At 41.1% G+C, this 22905-nt stretch overlaps 1 protein-coding gene and 1 pseudogene across 1 annotated transcript; one reads left to right on the forward strand and one right to left on the reverse strand.

The window, feature by feature from the left end:
- Positions 1-69: 69 nt before the first annotated feature.
- LOC146497692 (chymotrypsin-like elastase family member 3A) lies at positions 70-1169 on the forward strand (annotated as a pseudogene).
- Positions 1170-1861: 692 nt separating this feature from the next.
- Positions 1862-18636, reverse strand: wrnip1 (WRN helicase interacting protein 1). The gene is made up of 7 exons (XM_085140495.1): positions 17962-18636; positions 8299-8493; positions 7258-7496; positions 6536-6753; positions 4216-4371; positions 2750-2829; positions 1862-2644 (listed from the first exon to the last, which is right to left on the reverse strand). Exons 1-7 carry the CDS (start codon positions 18601-18603, stop codon positions 2363-2365), a joined length of 1812 nt encoding a protein of 603 aa, XP_084996621.1. The 5' UTR covers positions 18604-18636; the 3' UTR covers positions 1862-2362.
- Between the last annotated feature and the right edge of the window lie 4269 nt (positions 18637-22905).

The following is a 22905-nucleotide window of genomic DNA, read 5'->3' on the forward strand; positions in this document are numbered from 1 at the left end:
AAGGAACCCGTTACTGAAACTGCTCTTCAGATTGTCCAGTGTGTTATGGGGGGGTGGGAGTCATTGTCCATGACTGCCAGCAGTCTTGCCAGCATTCTGTCACTGTTCACCTCCTCCAGGGTGGCGAGCTTCATGCCAAAAACAGACTCTGCCTTCTAGATGAGTTTGTACAGTCTGTTTGTGTCCTTTGCTTTGATGCCTGGACTCCAGCATGCTACAGCAAAGAAGACGGTTCTCGCAACAGCAGACTGATAAAACATATAGAGCAGCTTGTTGCTAATACTGAAGGATCTGAGCCTTCGTAGAAGTAAAGCCGGCTCAGACCCTTCCTACAAAATTGTGATTTGTGATCCAAATCTCAAAGTTTTCCTTTACTTTCAGGTTTCTTTGCGGTCCTTCTAACCCACTTGTGGAGGGACAATAATTGCACCAAACTGGGTCTTGACAGCAGCACACTGCATCACACGAGACCGAATTTGTTCTTGGTGTTTTCATGGCCAGATCACATATAAGCAGCCGTTTTGAATACTAAAAAAAGTGTCATAAACATGAACTGAAAGCCTTTTTCGTTTCAATTCCAGTTTCCACACATACAGGGTGGTTCTTGCTGAGCATGACATGAACAAAGAGGAGGGACCTGAATAGTTCACTATTCTTTAACTTGTAGGAAAACAATGACACATTCTATTTTTTTTCTCATCCTTGTTCACAGGAATGACATTGCCCTACTAAAACTGGAGAAGAGGACCACTATCAGTGATGAGGTTCAGCTGGCTTGCCTGCCACAACATGATGCTACTCTCACCCACAACCAGCCCTGCTACATCACAGGGTGGGGTCGTCTCTACAGTAAGACCCACTGCTATTGTCAAGTGTGGCACATCTTTGTTAAATTCTAAATACTCAGTTATTTTCGATTTGATTGGTGTTGTGATCTTTAGCTCCCAGCCCCCTGCTACACCACAGCAGGTGGTGGATCACAGCGTCTGCAGTTAAAGTGACTGGTGGGGCGGTGCAGTAAAGACAACAATGGTCTGTGCAGGAGGTGAAAGCAAGTCAGCATGCCATGTGAAAAACAACCACAGAACTTTATGTTATATTTTTGCAAAATAAACTGACAGTGCTGTTCAGTGTATGTGTTACAGTTCAGGGTGACTCTGGAGGCCAGTAGTGGTCAGTAGTTGTCCTGTGTTCATTTGTGATCTGGATGAGATGTTGATGTATTCTTGGGAGTAATTTTGGTAGGCTGTCTACTCTCTGGACTCCCAAAGCATTAGATGTGATGTAACCTTTATAGACAGATAGATGTCATCAACTTGTATCAATCTGGAAACTTAACAACAGTTTGTCATTTGTTCTCGAGTTTCTTTAGATCGTGGCATGATCTTTAAGCATACTTCACTTTGTTATACAGGTTCTGTTAAAGTGATCTTTTTGATTCAACAGGTCTGGCAGTAATCAGGTCAGTGTGTGGTTAGTGAAATTAAACTCTGTGGGCCATTTACCTTTTAACACAGGGCCAGGTAGGGTTGTATAGCTTTATTCCCTTAAATAAATTATTTAAAAACTGCATTCTGTATTTACCTGGGTTATCTTTATCTAACGTTAAATTTTGTTTTATCTGGAACATTTCAGTGTGACAAATACGTGAAAAAGAAGAAATCAGGAAGTCAATGACAGGAATCTGTTTCACTGCCCTATAAAGAAAATTCTCTCTGAGACAGGTACAAACTCTGGTGATGTTTCTTTGCAGACAATGGCCCAAAACTGATTTAGACATTAAAGTGTATAATGAAACATTTGTATTATGTCTGACTTGTATTTCCTTTAAGTATCTACACATTATAAGAAACATGCAGGATTGAACAGATAAGGAAACACATTTATTCATTTTAAACAATGTACACATGTTTTACAAAGATAAATCCAAACATGGACAGTTTTAAAAAAGTCTGAATTAGCATTATGAAAATACAAAGGTGAGTTGGGTGTATTTAGTTACTGTGTCATTGATCTATTTGTATAACTACAAAGCAAATGTAAAAACTATAACATAAGAAATGAGTGCACTGTTTTTTTTTAATTATTTTTTTTAACCTTTGTAATTAACAAGTTTGTGACACAAGTGAAAAATCTTAACTGCCAGCGTAAATACACAGCTTATATAATAAGCCTTAACTGGTCCTTGTAGCAGCCTCAGTTTTAAAGAACATGACAGCAGTGGTTCAGTGTGTCAGTACAGCAGGGTAGATGGACAAGTACAGAATAATATGCAGTGAAGCAGAGCTGAGTGGATATAATTTATGCGGAGAAAATAAGTTTGCTGTGTTTACTTTTGTGTTTTTTGTTTTTACAAAAATACTCATGAGTCTGAGGGCTTCCAGGTGAAGAAGTTGATTCCTTGCAGCTCCTCAGGTAAGTACTCCTGCTCTACGGGGTCGCTGAAGGCTGGGTTGTATTTGTAGCCTTTAGAGTATCCCAGCTGTTTCATAAGCCTGGTTGGGGCATTGCGGAGGTGCAAGGGGACGGGAGGCAGGGGACCTTTGTGGCTTCTCAAACAGGTCTTCACATTATCATAGGCCTTGTAGATCGAAACAGACTTGGGTGCTCGTGCCAGATAGACCGCACACTGAGCGAGGATCACCTGTTGATCAGCAGATGAAACAAAAGGAAGAAAACTGAGGTAAAGACAACTATAGGGTTGACAAGACATGAGACTTGCAGTCACTGATTGGTCCACTGAGCTTACCTCACATTCAGGCATCCCAATGAAATGACAGGCTTGGAAGGCAGAAACAGCCTGAGTAAGAGCGGCGGGATCTGCCATACCTGAAAGACAAGAAGGATGCAACGCTGCAGAATAAGAAGCACTTTTTAAAAAAAACATTATGACTACTTTGTCAAGCTTCCTCTCTCTCTATCATTTCAGTCCAGTCAGTAGTTTCTTTCCTGCTGCAATTTCATACAGGAATACATCTCAAAAAAAGTTTGGTCGGGGGATATTTACTAACCTCTTCTGTTAACAACAGTCTGTAAGTGTCTGGGAACTCAGGAAACCAGCTTCTGGACCTCTGGGAAAGGACTGTTGTCCAGTTCTTGTCTGATATACAGTTCTAGCTGCTCAACAGTCCTGGATCTTCTTTCTTGTATATATATTTTTGTTTCATGATGCTCTAAATGTTTTCAGCTGGTGAAAGGTCCAGACTGCAGGAAGGCCAGTTCAGCCAGACTCTTCTACTATGAAGCCATGCTGTTGTAACAGCTGCATTATGTGGTTTAGCATAATCTTGCTGAAATGTGCAAGACTGCAGTGTTTCTGGATCACGTCCCCACATCGTTTCTTTGCACGACAGAGCTATAACGTTTATTTGCAGGTGGCACAGTAAACTATTTTCGCAGACAGCGATTTATAGAAGCGTTCCTGAGCTTGTGCTGTGGTTTCCATGACAACGTCGTGCCCGTTTTTTAATGCAGCATCACGGGAATCTGATGTTGATTTTCAGCCTTTTCCATTATGCACAGAGATTTCTTCAATCATCATTCGTTTGATGTTATGTACTATAGATGATGAGATATTTAAAGTCTTTATGTTACATTGAGGAAAATTATTCTGAATTCTTTTTAACAATTTGTAGATGCAGTTTTTGGCAGATTGCTGAACCTCTGCGCTTTACTTCTGAGAAACTCTCTGCCTCTCTAAGATGCTTTTTTATATCTAATCTTGTTGCTGTAATATTGCCAATTACACTAATTAGCTGCAACATGTTCCTCCAGCTGTTTCTTTGTAGTACCTCTTACTTTTCCAGCCTTTTGTTGCCATGCCTCAACTTTTCTGAGACATATTGCTGCCACCAAATTCAAAATTGCCTTATTTTGTCTTAAAATTGTACAATAAAAAAGTATAAATAGCTCTACTGACATAATAAAGCCAGATGTGGTTAGGAACGTAGAGAAGAAAAACTGGAAAAAGTGTAAGAAGCCTTTAACTTTGGGATGCACTGATAATGTTTAAAAAAAATTTATTGGGCTGATAGCAGTGCCCGTATCTTTTTTTTCTGTGTGTATTTTGATTTTCTTGCTATTTATTAACCCCTTTGTGCCAGGGAGAAAAAAAAGGTCAATACACACCGGATGATTGCAGCTGGAAAATTCTAAAATATATAAATGTATATATAAATGTAGAGGTGAGATAATGCGATAATTAAATTCACCTACCCACATCTTCACTGGCAAAGCGGACCAATCTGCGAGCCACGTAGAGCGGATCCTCGCCACCCTCAAGCATACGGCCCAGCCAGTAGAGAGACGCATTCTCATGGGAGCCTCTCATAGACTTATGTAACGCTGATATGCAGTTGTAATGCTCTTCACCTTTAAGTAACACACACACACACACACACACACACACACACACACACACACACACACACACAAATGAAATGTTTCTAACAGATAAGAAGATTTTTCTTCAGGTGGCATTCCATCAGCAATTTTCAAACCAAGAGATTGAAGGTCATTACATACTGAAAAAAATGACCTTATCTAAAAAAAAAACAAGGACTGAGACAAAAATAGATGAATACCGTCTCCATTAAAGTCATTAGTCAAGCTGAATGATGGCTTCATCTCCCAGTGAAGCAGGGAACAATAAATCTCCATCTTTTGGGACAGCTGCGTGTTGTGTAACAGGACAGTGTGGAGGACTAATGAGAGAAGTTCTGTGCATGATGAGCAAAGGTGATAAGAACAGCTAAAACTACAGCAGACTAAAAAAAAAGCACTGATTATAGGTAAACGCAGGCCTTATAAGTTATTGTAATGAGCAAAAACATTAAAATATCAGTTAGCTATGAATGCAATAAAAAAAAAAAACAGTCTCAAAGCGCTTCGTTTTATGAATCTGGTATGAATGAATAGCACACGCTGCTCTGACGCTCAGCTAAAATATGTGCACTGCACTCACAAGAAACATACGGCACACCTAAATATCTACCAGGGGCAAAGAAACGCAAGAAATAAGGTTGTCCCGTTATATAACGGTGATCAAAGACACTGGGGCGTAATAAGATAGAGCTGTTAAGCTCAAAGCATGAAAGTACTCATGACGAGTGCTATAAATGACGCTGACGAGAGGAATTTAAAAATGTGGATTTGTAAAATATGGAGCGATTTGTGCTGCCTAGGGCTGCCACAAACGATTATTTTGATAGTTGACTAGTCACCAATTATTTTTGCGATTAGTCGACTAATCAGATCATGCATCCATTGGACATAAAACGTACAGCTTATTGCACCAGCAGGCATCTGCTCTTCTATAACTATCATTAGCTTACAGCTTTAAGTGTTTAAGGTATGTGCTAACTAAAAATAAAGACAAGATGATAGTTTATTAAATTTTAATGAAATTTGCAGATTGTTTCGGTGAAGTTTAATAAACTCCTTGCTATCCGGGACACCGGAGTATATACTTCAGTTGTCTTGCTTGACGTTTATTCAGCTGTGTAAAAGCTATAACTTTAATCTCAGCCAAACCGATTTACTCAGGAACAAATAAAATACTAAAAAAGGCCAAATAATAACATTTTTAAGTTATCTAAGTGACTTATATATGTTTAACCTGAGTAGCGAAAGACGGCGGTGGGTTTGAAAACGATTTGCCGGGAGTCTGGTGTTCTCACGGGCTCTAGTGAGCCTTGCCCCCGGCTAGCTATCGAGCTAGTGGGTAACAGATGTCTTCGAAAACGTAGGAGCGATTTTGAAAATATGCGGTGTCTTGATAAACTGAGCAGATATTTGAGGTTTACACAGTTACATTCTCGCCTGAAAATATGTTAAACGTTTATTTTGTGACCCAGAAAGAATAATAACAGTAATATTAAAACTAACTAGCTGCCGCCATTGTTGGAAACTGAGCTGGGCTGAGCTATGAATTCTGGGACAGAGCTACTTCTTCTTCGCGATTTAACGGCAGCTGGCATCCTTGTACATGCAGTGCTGCCATCTTCTGTTTCAGTCCGTTATTACACTTTTAAATCCTACTACTTATTCCTGCGTCTTTTGTGATCTTACAAAGCTTCAAACGACACTCGACTATTAAATTAGTCGTTGACGTAATCGTGACTAGTCGACTAATCGTGGCAGCCCTAGTGCTGCCCACATCCTTAAAGACAAAGCCTCTTCTTTTATTGAAACAACCGTTATCCCAGGACCTCTGGTGACGTTTTCCAGCAAAATGGAAGTAAAAAATTAACAGTTTCAATAAGAAATTAGAGGCAAGAGGCCGGTAATTTCTGCCTCTTGGTCCTACCTGCAAAAACATTTTCCACATAAACAGGATTCCATGTAAGAGTAAAGGAAATACAATTGAAAACAGAGGGTGAGGATGATGCAAGCATGGGTCACAGTGTTATGAGCTGGAATATTTATTCAGGCCTAGTTGCACATAGTGACACCCAAAAGACCAGCTTTGATAAAAGGAACTTAAAAGAAAGGAGCGTCGATGCTAAAATGACAATGTGAGTACACCTGCGCTTACCAGCTTTATCATAGAGAATGTGGGACCTTTGGAGACCTTCTTTGACATGCTCTTCTGTCACTAGTATCTCTTGAGGAGAATCGTCGGGTGCTAAGAGGTTTGTTTTGGACATCTGAGCCTGAACAGCCAGCTGGAGACTATTGAGCCCGACTCTTGCGTCGCCATCACAAAGGTAGGCCATGGTGTCCAGGGCTTTTTGTTGAATGTAAATCTTTGGCCTAAAAACATTAAAAATATACACTGTATCAGTGCCACTACTGTTTAATATGGAATAAATTTTAAAAAATAAAAAATAGATCATGCTTAAATGCCTTTCATCATGAATATTCTCAGTGTTATGCTATTCTGTTTTAACCAGCGCTCATCTCAAAAACATATCTTGATATAAGTCACTCTGACTGGCAGCAAAATGATTTTTATCAGTTTTGTCAAAATGTTGTTTTTTATTTTCCCCCATAAAAAAATAATTAACTAAAACGATGGATTTGTGTAATCTACCGTAAACAGATAGTAGATTATATACAATCATCAGCTGGCAGCTAACAGGTGATTATAGCTTGTGCCGAACCTCATCTGTCAAACTATCAAACAAAACCAAAGCTGAGACTATTGCTGTGGCTCCATCTTCCGATACCCACTATGTGAGGATTACAAAGATAGTGAGGTTTAGGTGATATCTGGTCACGTGTGACACTACAGTCGAGGAGCTTGTGGGAACCTACCTGTGTCCATCTGTTTGGTCTTCATCTTTGGGGTTTGTCGAATCTTGTCCCTGGATTTTGATCCCAACTGTGGCCACAGCTCTGTTCAGGATTGAGCCCATTGCCTCCACAGACAGCTTCTCCAGAACCAGCACCTTGCACCTGCTCAGTAGGGCAGCATTCACCTGGAAGGATGGATTCTCAGTGGTCGCTCCAATCAAAGTGACTGTGCCACACTCCACATGTGGAAGGAAGGTGTCCTACAGACGCAAACACATACAGATCCAAGTGAGACTAATTTTACTGGGCATTCAAAAAGGATCTGGAGCAATCCTCGTTTCTATTCGACATTGCTGTTATATTACTGTTACACATTATACAGGATTTCACAGGATGCTAGAATTTAAAGCTTCAGTTTTCAGAATAAATACTGTATAGTGCCAATATTGTATAGTAATTGGATGTCACCCATCCAAATCATTGAATTCATGTGTTCTAATCCCTTCCATGGCCACAAGTCTATAAAATCAAGCACATAGGCATGCAGACTGCTTCTACAAACATTTGTGAAAGCTGCAAGGCTGAGTCGTTATCATGTTAAACCCTATAGATTAAGAATAGGATGCTACTCAAGTTCATATGCATCTGAAAGCAGACAAGCGAATACTTTTGGCAATATTTGGTACCAGTAGTGAAGCAGACCTCTGAATAAACTACTGCAAATAAAGGACAATGGATTATATTGATTGATACAACCATTTAAGATTTCTGTAAAACATAAACATGAACCATTTAGTTACCAATGAATTAGGAGACAAAATGTAAATAAATCGTTTCTACTTATTATTATTAGTCGAAACCCCAAAAATGTATGTTTCCAATAGATCAAAGACATGAGCTGGAGAACTCGTGCTGTTTTTGAAGGGATAAAGATGGTCCCGTAAACTGGTTATACATACATATACACTCGTGCTGATATACAATCTTATTGGCAGGGGGAAGAACATAAAAAAAGTCTGCAACAAGCAGAGTACAACTTTCTGCTCTAAAATACCTCCTCACCTGTTGGGATTTATTGAAGCGGTGAATTTCATCGATGAACAGGATGGTCTTCCTCTTGCACAGTCGGAGCTCGTTTTGCGCCTGCTTTATCACTTCCCTGACCTCATTGGTGGATGTACTGGTGGCGGACAGAGTTACAAAGCGAGCCATCCCCTTCCTCTTACTGGTGCTGGCAATGATGTGGGCTAGAGTGGTCTGAAATACAGTGAGCCACATGGAGAGTAATTTAACGTAAACTCACAGGCAGAACATGTAATGCAGCTTTCATCGAGAAGTTTCTGTGATGTGTAATCAAGTTAAATGAGCTGATTTTGTGACTCGTCTATTCAATGAGGAAACCTGACTGTGGCAAAGCAGTCGACAGGAGGGTCAAAGAAGAGATAAGGTGTCAGAAAAGCATGCCGACAAAGTCTGGGAATGGCTAGAAGGACAGTCAGAGAGGAGAAGGACAGTCAGAGAGGAAGGACAGTCAGAGAGGCGGAAGTGACAGTCAAGGTAAGCGACTAATGTTGTAACTGACGTCAGACGCCGGAGATTTTGGCGGAAAATTAAAGCAAATGGTAGTTTAGATTTGAACAAATTTCTTTAAGCTTCAGTATTACCAAATACACTTATCAATTGTCTCATAACTAACAATATTTGTCTAAATTATCTCCAACACCCTGGAGAACAACGGGGAGAGTTTAGACGCTCTCCAAGATTATATTGATCAGTGCTTTCAGGATCTCGTGATGAAGAAGGCCCAGAGTACAGCTTCCCCGGCCAAATCTGAGACACCGTCGTCGAAAAGACAACGCCCGGCAGATTCCCCCGGCACAACATCGCCAGCTGGCAAAGATATTGCCGACATACTGGAGTCAATCGACAAGCGATTGTCCAGTTTCGACGCAAGGCTGTCCCTGGTGGAGATTCTTCACCGGGAATTTAAATGCTTGCGAGAATCCCTGGAGTTCAGCCAGCAGCAAGTGGAAACGCTCGCTGCTGAAAATGCCACGCTAAGGGAGTCGGTGAAATCTCTCACAGAAAATGTTACTCAGCTAAATAGAGAAAATAAAAAAATAAAAGAAACGGTTATTGATCTACAAGCTCGTAGCATGCGTGATAATCTAGTATTTTCTGGTATTCCAGAAGCCGCTGGAGAGGACGCGGAGACCACGGTAAAAAGCTTCATCAAAACCCACCTGAAGCTGCCGGAGGACATGGTGAAGAACATCGTCTTCGATAGGGTGCATCGCCTCGGCCCCATTCGGGCTACGGCCGGGAGACCACGTCCTATCGTGGCCAAATTCGGCCACTTCAAACAAAAACAACATGTGAAAAGCCGCGGCAGGGAATTAAAAGGAACGGACTTCAGCGTGAACGATCAGTTCCCCAAAGAGATCCTGGAACGACGCAGGGTCCTCTTCCCACTTCGACGCGGCTTCATCCAGAAAGGCTCCCGCGCTGTCATCGCTGTGGACCGGCTGTACGTGGACGGACAGCTCCACCGCGACCCCAACATCACTCCGTGGCTGTATTAACTTCAGACCAGATAAGAATCCGCTACACCCTTTCCCTATCCACTCACACTAACTTGGATTAACATTTGTTTAACTTACCGGTATCAAATCACATCTTAAGTGTGATTTCATAGCAATATTAACACCGTCACTCTCCGTCAGTGATTTAATTGGAATGTTTACGTTTTCTTTTCTCTCTTCTCGTTTTTTTTTTTTTTTCCTCTCTTTTCCCCCTCTTGTTTTTATGCTGCTCACCCTCGTCCTTGGTTTCTTTCTTTATTTCTTTCACTGCTTCGATCACCTGCTTCCACACTCTTCCACAAACAACATCATTTATTTCGACACTTACTCACTGCACGATCACGCACAGTCATGCGCTCAACGGCAGCACATTTACATCAGTCAGACAGCGCACACAGACCTACAGGATACACACACTTAAGCCAAGCATACTCATATTAGTAAATATGCAAACACATAGTCAGACTCGGGGAGCATCTCGCCACACATTTTTTCTCTCTCTCCCTCTCCTTATTTATGAACAAGTGATATATTCTCTCCACCTGTCTAAGCGACACACACAGAGTACACCCCTAGTTATGCACAGACATCTATGGGTGCACTAAGATTCGTTACATGGAATGTAAATGGAGCTGGCTCCAGAGAAAAGAGGTTAAAAATATTTAACCAACTCAAAAAACTACAGGCAGATGTTGTCCTTTTACAAGAGACCCACAGACCTCTTAGAGGTTCGAATGAACTTAAAACACCTGAGTTTCCTAATGTGTTCTCAGCCTGTTATAATTCTAGACAAAGGGGAGTAGCAATTTTAATTCATAAAAAAATTAATTTCACAGTACTCGATACAGTTATAGATCCAGAGGGCAGATTCTTAATCATTAAACTATCTATACTTGATAAAAATCTATGTATTGTAAGTGTATATGGTCCAAATGTTGATGATCCCTCATTCTTTCACGGTTTTTTCAGTGCACTCTCTGAACACTTAGATGGCACACTTGTGCTTGGAGGCGACCTCAACCTTGGACTGAATGAAGAAATGGATAGGCTCAATACAGCAGGAACTCAGCGTAATTGGCAGTCCACAAATATAATCAAACAGTATATGAGCGACTTTGGTCTTTGCGATGCATGGCGCTCCCTTCACCCCACCAGTAAGGAATATACTTTTTTCTCACATGTTTATCACTCCTACTCTCGTCTGGATTATTTTTTGGTCAGCAGCTCACTGCTGAGCGACATTTCAGACATTGAGATTCATCCTATAGCTGTCAGCGATCATGCTCCTGTATCTCTAACACTAATGCACAAGAATAATACTATGCCAAGTAAAAACTGGAGATTTAATACATCACTGCTTAATGATGAAGACTTTATTAAATATTTTAAAAAAGAGTGGACTTCATATTTAGACTTTAATGACACTCCCGGAACATCAGCTTCTGTTTTATGGGAAGCAGGGAAAGCTGTGATGAGAGGTAAAATAATTTCTTTCTCATCACATAAAAAGAAAAAAGAAAACAAAAATATTCAGGAATTAGAAAAAAACATCAAATCACTAGAAGAAGCCTACGTGTCCCACCAAGATCAGGAAACATTGAACAAAATACGCAAAACAAAACTAGAATTAAATGAGATAATTGATAGAAAAACAAAATTCTTAGTACAAAGACTACGCTTACAAAATTATGAACATAGTAATAAATCCGGTAAATTTCTAGCAAACCAGTTAAAAATAAATAAAGAAAAAACAACTATATGTGCTGTTCAAGATTCATCTGGGAACACAATATATGAACCGAAACAAATAAACAACATTTTCAGGGATTTCTATAAAACGTTGTATTCACCACAAATAAACCCATCTAAAAAGGAAATTGATCAATTTTTAGACAACATAACTCTCCCAAAATTATTAGAATCTCAAGCAATGGCACTGGATTCGCCACTGACATCAGGTGAACTCCAGGAAGCCCTGATAAATATGTCCAATAATAAGGCTCCAGGTCCAGACGGCTTTCCTGCAGAATTCTACAAAGAATTCTGGACGATTCTAGCACCAGTTTTTTACAGAACGTTGTTAGAAATCAAAGAAAAGGGCAGACTTCCATCAAATATGAATTCTGCAAACATTAATCTCCTGCTAAAACCAGGCAAAGACCCTGTATATCCCTCAAGCTATCGTCCAATATCCCTTATTAATGTAGACCTCAAAATAATCTGCAAAGCTCTCTCGAAGAGACTAGAGAAAATAACCCCCCTCTTAATTCATCCTGACCAAACTGGTTTCATAAAAGGTAGGCACTCATCAACAAATACACGTAGATTACTTAATTTGATAGACTACTCATACAGTAAAAACCTTGAAACTACAATATTTTCCTTAGATGCAGAAAAAGCGTTTGACAGAGTTAACTGGAAATTTCTATTTGCAACTTTACACAAATTTGGTTTTGGATCTTCTTTCATCAACTGGTTAAAAATATTATATAATTCCCCAACAGCTTGTGTCAGAACAAATGACCAGACATCCTCCAGCTTATGTCTCCTGAGGGGCACCAGGCAGGGATGCCCACTCTCCCCTTCACTGTTTGCAATTTTTATCGAACCACTAGCAGCAGCAATTAGACAGAATTCAGCAATTAAGGGCATAAAATGCAAGAACGTAGAACATAAAATCAGCCTTTATGCTGATGATGTGTTACTCTTTCTCCAAAATTCACAAACCAATATCACTGGGGTGATTGAATTGATAAACTCTTTTGCAAGAATATCAGATTACTCAATTAACTGGTCAAAATCTACAGTCCTTCCTATTAATTGCTGCTTCCATAATTCCTCTTCTACTCCACTGCAATCGGGAAATATAAAATATTTAGGTATTAATATTTCTCCCAAGCTTGCAGATCTAACTAAATTAAACCATACCCCACTTTTAAAGAAAGTAGAAGGTGATCTGGCTAGATGGAAATGTCTACCCATATCACTCATGGGAAGGGTTGCTGCTATAAAAATGATGGTATTACCAAAAATAAATTATTTATTCTCAATGATCCCAACTAAACCGCCGCAAGATTGGTTCAGATCTCTAGATTCATATATGTCCAAATTCCTTTGGAAAAATAAGCCCCCACGTATAAGCTTAAAAACACTACAAAAGACCAAGGATAAAGGAGGATTAGAACTACCTAACTTTCAGCACTACTTCTTAGCCAACAGGCTTCAGTTTATCTCAGGATGGCTAAAACATACCCTCTTAGATGAACCTTGGCTAGATGTAGAACAAGCACTTTGCAATAATCTAGAGATTTCAGATCTACCATTTATCAGCTCAAACATCCAACGACATGAATGCTTCAAAAGCATCAACATCAGCTCTTCTCTGACAGCATGGTGGGAGTTTCTGAAGTTGACAGAGTCTTCATTAATCCCATGCAAACGTACACCTATCTGGAACAACCCTGACATATTACAAAACAATAATATGATAAACTTTTCAGATTGGAATGGTAAAGGAATCAAATATGTAGAACATATACTAGAAGGAACAGAATTTATTTCATTTGACAGACTAGTTACACAATATGGGATCAACAAGAAAAGATTTTTAGAATATCAACAAATTAAATCCATAATAAAAAAGAAATTTAAACTGGGTCAAGTTGAACTACAAACACCACCAAGTGTGGTTCAATTTTTTACTCTTAAAACCCCCAAATTACTATCCAAAATATACAGAATGCTTTCTAAAACAGATGAATCAATATCACTTCCTATTGCAAAATGGGAAGCGGATTTATCAGTTAACTTAGACCAAAACTTCTGGTCTCAGATTTGCTTAAAAACCTTTCATCTAATCAGAAATCCCAGTCTTCAATTAATTCAATACAAAATACTACATAGAGTGCACTATACAGGTCATCGGATGTTCAAGATGGGCTTTGCATCTACCAACAACTGCTCACACTGCCAAACCAATTCACCGGACAATTATATCCACGCTCTTTGGTTCTGTCCACCAGTTCAGAAGTTTTGGCGCGAGATATGTGAAGACTTATCAAAGTGTCTGAAATGTAACATTCCAACTTCCCCCTTAGTGTGTTTGTTGGGCAGCTTAGATAATGTCACTTCAGAAAAGAATATAGCCCATATGGTTTTCACTGCTCTATGCATAGCCAAGAAAACAGTCCTCATGAACTGGAAAAATAAAAACAATCTTAATTCTAACCAATATAGAAATTATCTATTAGATTACATTAGTCTTGATACAGCCTCTGCCACCACATCAGATCAATCGCTCTGGGCTCCTCTGATCAGCTCCATCACCTAGTGGGGGTGGGGGGTCATATTTTGGTCTCGCCTTCACTGTTGTGATTGGTGTGGGGGTAGGGTCAGGCTTGGGGCGTCGGGGGGTTCCCCGGGAGCATCTTCCTTGGGGGGCTCAACCCGGGGTAGCGGTCATGGCCAATTAGGGGCTCTGTTGGCTCTTAGGTGACGGCTTCCTCGTGGCTACGTGCAGCGGGGCTAGGGGAGGGTCTGTGCTGACGGACGGGGGTTACTGACCTGGTAGCCTGGCTGCCCCTGGGTGGGTCCGGGACGGGCGTGAGGTTCTGGGGGCGCTCCGGCTCTGGCCTGGGGCCCTGGCCGGGCCTCGGGGGCCTGGGTCCTGGTTGGTGTGTTGCCGGGGTTGTGGGCCGGTGGGTATATGGGGGCCCGCCACTGGCGCAGGGTGCCGCCGGTGCGCCGAGCCAGCTGGGGGGCTCTTCAACTGGTGGGGGGGGGGGTTGTCACATCTTGCAGGGGCTTTCCTCTCTCAGGAACTCTCTCTGCAAGAGGGGGAGATACAGGAGAGGTGGAGGAAGATCTCAGCCTGGGCGTCTATTGTCTTATGTAGTCTGGAAGATGAGTGGATGATGGGGTGGGTGCAGTTTTCTCTGTTGTGGGGTTGAGTGGACTGCCCCGGGCTCTGTGGGGCCGGGCGGCGCCGCTGCGCTGGGCCCCGGTTCGGATGGGCCTGGGCCCCCCTTCCCTGGTGGGTCGCGGAGTATGGGGGTGCCTACTGGGGTCAGCGGGGGAGCTGGCCCCAGGGAGGGGTCACTTGCTCCTCCCTTCCTTCCCTCCCCATCTCCAGCTGCCTCCCTCTTCCCGCTCCACCACAACCACCCACACATGCAGGGCCTTGGAGTGGGGGTGTGTCACCAGGGTGCAGAGGAGGTAACCCCCCCCCCTCTGTCCCCTTCTGGCTGCCTCTGCCTCAATTTTATCCCGCAACTTAGACATTCACATTACTCACATTCTCATTACACATAAATATAGGATCTTGGGGGTGGGCACGCTACACGGAATCCCAATTACCATCAGGGTGTACACCTCACCCCCGGCGTCGTTGCCCACCTCTCAATTTTAAATACACGTAGACATTGAGGGCTAGCAGGAGGGACTATGCGCTTACCTGCTGCTCTCTGGCAGGTAGCTCCATGCCCTCCTGGGTTTTAAACGCACCTTAGAACACACATACATCAACACTACAATGAGCGGGTGGAGGGAGGTTAGGAGTCTTCTCTCACCCTCGTTCTCTGCTTTCTGCTGGAGCAGGGGGGCTAGGAGGAGGAGTTGGCCGTCCGACTGGGGTCCGGAGTGTGGGGCCTCCCTGCTGCTGCGGAGTCGGGGCGGTCTGCTTCTCCCCACTGCAGGGAAAAGGGTAACACAACCTGGGTCTGGGTGCAGTTCCCCCCTCCAGGGGCAAGGGTACCTAGACCCGGTTCGTAGAGTACGCTTGGGGAGTGTGATTGTGTGTACAGCGTCTCTTTATGTCTGTCTCCACGTTGGTTGAGTGTGGAGTAAGTGCATATGAGAGCATGAGGGTGGGAATGGATGTTTGTATCTGTGTGTGCCTGTATGTCTGTGTCTGTATGTCAGGTTGGGTATCAGATGCCACCTCTCTGAGGACAGCTCAGGCCCTCCAAGGTTTGGAGGCCTATCTCCCCCCACCACTTCCCCTGCCGGGGGCGGACTCCCTCAGACGTCGGTGCGTTGGTGGTTCTTTGTGTCCGGGGGTGGGCGTCCGGGTACACACCGGCTCACTCCTTGGCGGCTGCTTATCGGGGCCTGGAGCCTGGGGCTCGCTTGGGCCACTTCGGAGGTGGGGTGCCCCCGGCCTCTCGGCCTGGGGCTCGGTCACTCAGGCACAGCTGGCTGCCGGCGGAGCTCACGGGCACGTCACTGCAGCCCCCCCTGGCTTCTGCTCCGTGGCTGCTGGGTGACCCCTCATCTGGGACTCTCCTCAGCTCTTTCTGGGACAGTGGCGCGGCTGCCCCTCTGTTGGTCTTCCTTGGTCTCTTGTGTTCTGGGGGCCTCTGGATGTCTGGGGTTTTGATCTCCTCCATACCTGCTTCATGCCCTGGAGGACGGGGCAGTGGCCCCCCACACCCTCTAGCAGATCATTACATGAGGGAACCTTTTAAGAAAACAAGCGCGTCCATGCTCACAGGTGTACACACGGGTGATCACACACACAAACTACACCCTTTTTGGCTCCTACCTCAATGCACACTGTGCTGTCGATCTTACGTGCTGCACAATAATGTTTAATATTTAGTATTTACTGTCATATTCCCATATATCATTGTGATGTGGTTTATTGTATTACTCTCGTTTTCTTCTGCTTGTTTTCTTTTTTCTTTCTCAACAGGTGATCCAGGTGATCGATATATGTATTTTTTTTTTTTTTTTTTTTTCTTCTGCTTATTCTGTTGGTTTTTGTTTTTTGCCCTTCTCCCCCGTCCCTCTTCTCAACTGTTTTTCTTCCCCTCTTTCTTTCTCCCTTTTCTTTCCCCCAGTCAAGTCTGTCCCGTATTCAGCAAGTGAAAATAAAATAAAGAATAAAAGGTGAATCAAATGGACCATTACGGCAAAGCTGGGATGGTCAATTTGGTAAAGAAAATCCGTTGGGCATCTTTCTTCGCCTTTAGACAATAATTCTGATGGCAAAAGAACCAAACGGGACAGGCAAAAAAAAAAAAAAAAAAAAAAAGGGAATGGCTAGTGACTGCTCAATGAGCCACGCTGGCAGCTCAACATGCCTAAGGAGTCATTAACAAGCTGTACCACCAACCGAGCAGCCACAGACGCCATCATTCACTCTTTCAACACAACATAAAAGTTCTACTTGAATATAACAAAGAGTACCACAGCTGAAAATTTACTTAAATCCACTGTATTGGATATTCAGCATTAATCTAGACAATAATTAATTTAAAAACATACAAGAAAAAGGTGCAAAATGGATAAGCCCTAAGTTTCATGCCAAAACTGAGACTGTAATTATTAGAATATAAGAAATTTAAATTTGAAGAATTAATTTTTCTCTTTCTCTTTTTCTCTTACCCAAAATAATTTCAGCAATTTGTGGATTATTAATTCAACAGGAAATTGCCATATTACTAAAAGAAAACCGACGAAAGCTTCTTAAATTAAAATATTTTTTGTGCGAAAAATCAGAGTAGAACTTTAAGAATCACTGAATAGATGAGACTTTAAAAGTTATATTAAAAAACACTTTTAAAGCACTATATGGATGAGGTAGAGTGTTAAATATTTATATGGTTATACTGTTTTTGTTCAATATCCCTGATTTTTTTTCTTTCTAGAAATTATAACTCAGTCGGTTCAAGCATCTTCAATTCTGAGTACTAGTTGCCAGAGCAGGTTATGACTTATTGTTCGGGATATCATTAATGACAAATTAAAGGAAAACTTTAATGAATGATGCTACATGTCTGACTTTAGTCATCTCGGTTGGTGTTTGGACAGCGTGGCATAGGACATGGACAAAACAGCACAGCACGTGATTCACTTAATTTTGAAACTCATCGCCTCCTTTACAATAAGACATAAAAAGTGATCATGCAGAAATACTTTGCATTGATTTATAGTGACCTTTGGAATTGACCCAATAATACCGCCCGGTTATCATCTTAGGGGTGTAGGATACAGGTTTTTCCTTTAATTTGTCCCCCACAAATAAAGTGAGGGGAGCTGAATCAGTGGCAATAGGGTGTTTTAACCATCACATATCAAACGGCAGGAAAATACTAAGCAAAGCTGGGGAGAGATGCTGCATTATACTGGGTCACCTCCACACCTTTCCGCATCCCGGAGGTCCCCAGAGGATCAGCGACGGTATTTCCTGGGAGTCAAGAAGTGGCCGGAAGAGACTTTGCTCTCCTACAACTTTATTTTGCCCAAAGTATTCCTCCAGTGTTTCTGGTCTCAGCACCTCCGCCAGAGGTTTGTCTACTGCAAGCAACGTCCGCGGTGACAGACGTTTCGCCGTTTTCAAGCCCTGCCCGCTGGATGCAGGCGCGGGCTGCTGACTCCTCAAAGTCTCTGTACCTGCCGCTCCAAGATCCGCCTCCACGTTCAGTGAACGTTTCACCCCCTTGCTGGCAGCACTGCCAGGACTTTGTTTACCGACAAACAAACCGTTCCGTTCAGTCTGGACCGGAGGTTTCCCCTTGTTGCCCTGAAACAGCGAAAACACCCCCGGTGACTGCGCGCTGGCCATGGAGGAGGAGCTGGCTGCAGGTTTGATGACAGCCTCGGGACCAGTGCGGGATTTCTTTACGGGAGGTCCGCTCTCGTCTGCTGTGGACGGGCTGCTGTCGGTTACGCCTTTCAGCAGACATATATCCAGATGTCCGTTGATTGTGGCGGACGTGAAGTCTTTAAAACAAACGGGACATTGCACCGAGTCTGGTGCTGCAGCTGTCTTCTCGTTCGCCATGTTGGTTCCCGCTGAACGTTGGACCTTTGATCACGTGACCAAAACACGGCGTTGACCTTTTGACGTTTTCATTTTTAATGATTAAATTTTTATTTTTAACCAGCTGTGGTGTGGTGTGTAGATGTAAAAACATTTTTAATGAACATTTTGCCTTTCTAGACGAGTTTTCGGATTACGTTCCTGTGTGCGTTTACGTGCCGATTAGACAGTCCGTCACCAGGAAAGCACATTGTGTCGATAGGTTTAAAAAAAGTCAGAACCTAATTATATATAAAAAATAAAATAAAATTGGGACTTAAAAGGTGAACCACACAGTTTTTTAGCCTCTCTATCCCTCTTAATTTCTAGTTATTTTTTTAACTGTTTTTTAAGAGTTCAGGGTGAAAGGTATCTGTGCCAGGATGTTTGTAAATAGCTTTGTGTCAAAGTAAAAGAACCTCGGTGAAGTTGATCATATAGTCTTGTGGAGCTGTTTGTTTGAAAGTGTGAATTCCTCTGAAAAGTCGGGAGCACCTGTATGCCCTCAGGCATGCAAGTTGTGGCTGTGGTTTTGCAAGACTGTGGGAACAACCATTTTAAGTTTTCAGCAAGTTTTCGCTATTCAAATAATTCTCTAATAATTTCTCTATTGTAAATTCTGAATGTGCTTTCTTTATTTTCAGTTGAATGTCTTTTTAAATGACCAATTTAACTGTTCTTCATCTTTATCTAATTGTTTATATCTATAATGGAGACAATTTTTATTGAACTGTATCAGTAAAAATACAGCACTGCGAAAATTCACAGTTCATAAGTTTAAATGATAAACTTCCAAGATCTCATATTCAGGATCAATGTCTATCAGTATCCTGAAATAACATAATCAGCAACACTTGTTATAATTTTAGAAAACATTTGAAATACATTGGGGGGAAAAAGAAACTTAAATCTGACCTCAGTAAATTGAGGAATTCCAGTTGATCACATATTAAAAATAAAACACAATAATAATAATAATAATAATAATAATAATAATAATAATAATATAGAAAAAAAACCCAAACCAATAACTAATGTGCCTCAACACTTCTCTGTCTTGTCTGTAAGAAGCAATCTGAAACATGCCTCCACCCAGAAGCCAAAAGTGAGCTCAGTGTTGTGTTTGGCAGAACGACTGGTCAAGTCAGAGGAGCTTTCCAGACATGCTGCACATAGCTGTGTAGCTGTGACTGACCACTCTTAGCCAGATAATACATTCTTGGGATTGTGGTTATATATATTTGCACACCCATTATATGTCTTTATTGCACAATATACTGAAGATATGGTGCTGAGCTTAAAGCTCTTCAGAGCCACCATGAAGTACTGATTAGAAGTTCATTTGTAGTGTCATTTAATAATTATTATATATGAAATTGATACAGCTGGAATCATTGAGTCTAATCCTTCATGTAATAGTCTTTGTGACATTTGCAGTGGGAATTGCATAGCACAGGCTATTGGTTTACACTGGGTCTGTGTTGACAGCGAGCTGGAAACCCATAACAATTCTCTCACTAATCAGAGTCAATGCTGTGCTGATTTAATTTAGTTTTTCTTCATTCTGTGATTCTCAGTTTTAAAGTGGAGATCAATGGGACAAAAGTGATAGAGAAAATTTAAAAAAGGTCGATTCCTAATACAGCTGGATTGCCTGGACAGCGTGAGAGAGAGATTATCTCCCAGACACCCTTTGCTGGCACCTGTCACTCTTTTGTCATGAGGACACACTGCCCTTCCTTTAGCTGCAAGTGCTGATTGAAGTAGGACCCTTGGCTGAATTAACAGAGGCTGCGGGAGGTAGAGTAGCATTAATGTCCTGGCAGCTCTTATCCTGAGAAAGTATACGCTCATCAGCTTCACTTGAGAGACTCCTCCTTGAGCTTTCAAAGGCCGTTTGTAGTTAAATATAGGCAAAGCGAGGCTGAAAGGGAAGGATGAAGGGTAAAGTGAAAGCCATGGACAACTTTGTCACATTCTGGGATATCTGGCTAGTCAACAACATGTGTCTGATTCTTTCCTACCTCTGGCACAGCCTGTATGATTTATTCTGCTACAGGAGGCAGCAAAGAGCATTCACCGTTCAGGTACATACAAAACCTTCTGATATGTGGGACAATATTTACACGTTAATCATAAAAAGCTAAAATATCTTTGTGTTTTTAAACAATGGTTATCAGTATTTTACATTTTCTCATTGTATGGGTTTCCATGTAAGCATTTGAATAGTCAGCAGTTGTTCTGTGAAGAGTTGGATTGTCTTAATGTTTTGATGAACTAGCAGATGGGACAAAGAAAACTTTCTACCTTTGCAAACGAAAACATTATATTCAGATCCAGTCCTTTCATCATGGGGATCATTTTGTTGTTATAAGTCCTAATGTTGCACAGAATACTAAAACATATTTGTTTAATTGCATTTTTTTTGGATCTGTGTAAGATGCTTTTGGGGTGCTATGCCATGTTGTTTTAAAATCTAATTAGAAGAAGACATCTTTGATTTGTTGAGGTATTAATAAGTTATCTAGGCTGAATGTTAATGGCCCTATTACGTACACATATAACAATACTGTTGCACTGTGAGTTATGTTTTCTTTTCCTCTGAAACACTAATTGTGTTTTTGCTTGCTGGTAATCATTAAAAAGAGCCTACAACAAATAGTATCAATCCTACCAAAAACTCTGTGTTAAGAAGAGGTGACAGCAGCAGCGTTTAAAGCAACATCTAATACCAGCTCTTACCTGGTAATCACCATCCACATTGATCCTTCAAGAAGGGCAGAATAGTGTTTACTGTCACATCAGGACTGTATTTTTCTTGCAGAATAGAATTATTCCCTCCACTAAGGAAGTTATGCTTTGTCAGTTTTGCGTGCGTGCACGAGTGTCATTCTGTCTGTAAACACGATGGCTCGAGAAATTTTCAATGAATTCTGCTAAAACTTTAAAGAAGCATAGAGTGGGGGCATGTTAACAACCTATGAAAATTTGGCGCACATCCACCAAAGTCATCAAGGTCAACTTCACGATTTATGAGTCATAAATTGACCAAAAAACCCTTATAACGTATAAATTATGATTCCTACATGTGTGGTATGTATCATTAACATATAAAAAAGTACCATATAAAGATTTAAGATATCATGTTACATCTGACCTCTGTTATTTATTTCCTACTTCTACATAGTGTTTGTTGTATTATGACTTTGTTATATACATTACAGTAACAGGTTACAACCATTTAAATACTTAATAGTTTGAAAACATATAAAATGTTTCTGAATAAGCATTTTTAATCTTATTTTTTGGAAAACAAAATACACTTGTGATCATCAAAAACATTTTTCTTTTTATATTTTTCACTAAACATTTAAGTGAATTTTATAAAATGAATGCCACATGTACCATAACCACAGAAGTAAAAAATAATAAAACAAGAACTATAATCAAAATAATGTCAAGTACATTAAAATGGGTTTCCACAGGGTGAATAATAAAAGCCGGCACTTTGCACTTCTTTTTACAGAAATAAAAACGTACAATTTCCAAAGTATGTTTAAAAAGAACAAATGAAATACATGTAACATAAAGAAAATGAGCTGCCTTGGTGGAGGTTTGCACTTTTTGAGTGTTCATGTTTCTAGTGGTGATTTTTAAGTTAGTGGTATTATTAGTATTATTATTTAAATGAAAGGACATTACACCACTGTATGTGTTAAAATCAATATTCTTAGATAGTAATATACAGTGTTTTAACCCTACAGCTATGTCTTGGTGCATGTATCTATTGGTATTAAGTGTGTTTTTTGTTGTTTTTATTGTACAGTGCATTGAGACTCTTATGTCTATGAAAAGCTCTATAAAGTATAAATAAACTTTGCTTACTTAGTTTACTATGTCAAAAGAACCGCTGTTTTCTGCAGATGTCCCCTTACTTGAACATAATCACCTCTCTTCTGCACTTAGTCTTCTTCAGTTCCTTGGAATAGACTAAAGATTCACCGCTGGGATCAAAATACATAAATATTACCTGATGCATAACAAAAGTTTTTATTCTACAGGTGAAGTCCAGTTCAAGTTGTATACTACACAGGAAAATGATGTTGTGCTCCCTTAGGTTTCATGGACAGTCTGGCCTCAGCAACTCTGTATGACACTTCAGACAACACAAGTGCCACAGATGTAAACTATATTTGCCTGTAATTCATTACAACAAGACAAACTTATGTACCCAATTGGCCTAAATCCTGTTAAATACAATGCCACAGTACATCACAAGTAAGT

The sequence above is a fragment of the Neolamprologus multifasciatus genome, chromosome 18 (assembly GCF_963576455.1).
Source record: "Neolamprologus multifasciatus chromosome 18, fNeoMul1.2, whole genome shotgun sequence".
Classification (NCBI taxonomy): domain Eukaryota; kingdom Metazoa; phylum Chordata; class Actinopteri; order Cichliformes; family Cichlidae; genus Neolamprologus; species Neolamprologus multifasciatus.

What these genes read in the sequence shown, in the direction of transcription:
- wrnip1 (XM_085140495.1), bottom strand. Translation starts at nt 18,603, where the DNA reads ATGGCGAACGAGAAGACAGCTGCAGCACCAGACTCGGTGCAATGTCCC. An exon ending in GACCTCCGGGATGCGGAAAG is followed by an intron (nt 8,494 to 17,961) that starts GTGTGGAGGTGA and finishes ACTGTATTTCAG; the next exon opens with ACCACTCTAGCCCACATCAT. An exon ending in GACCAAACAGATGGACACAG is followed by an intron (nt 6,754 to 7,257) that starts GTAGGTTCCCAC and finishes TAATGTTTTTAG; the next exon opens with GCCAAAGATTTACATTCAAC.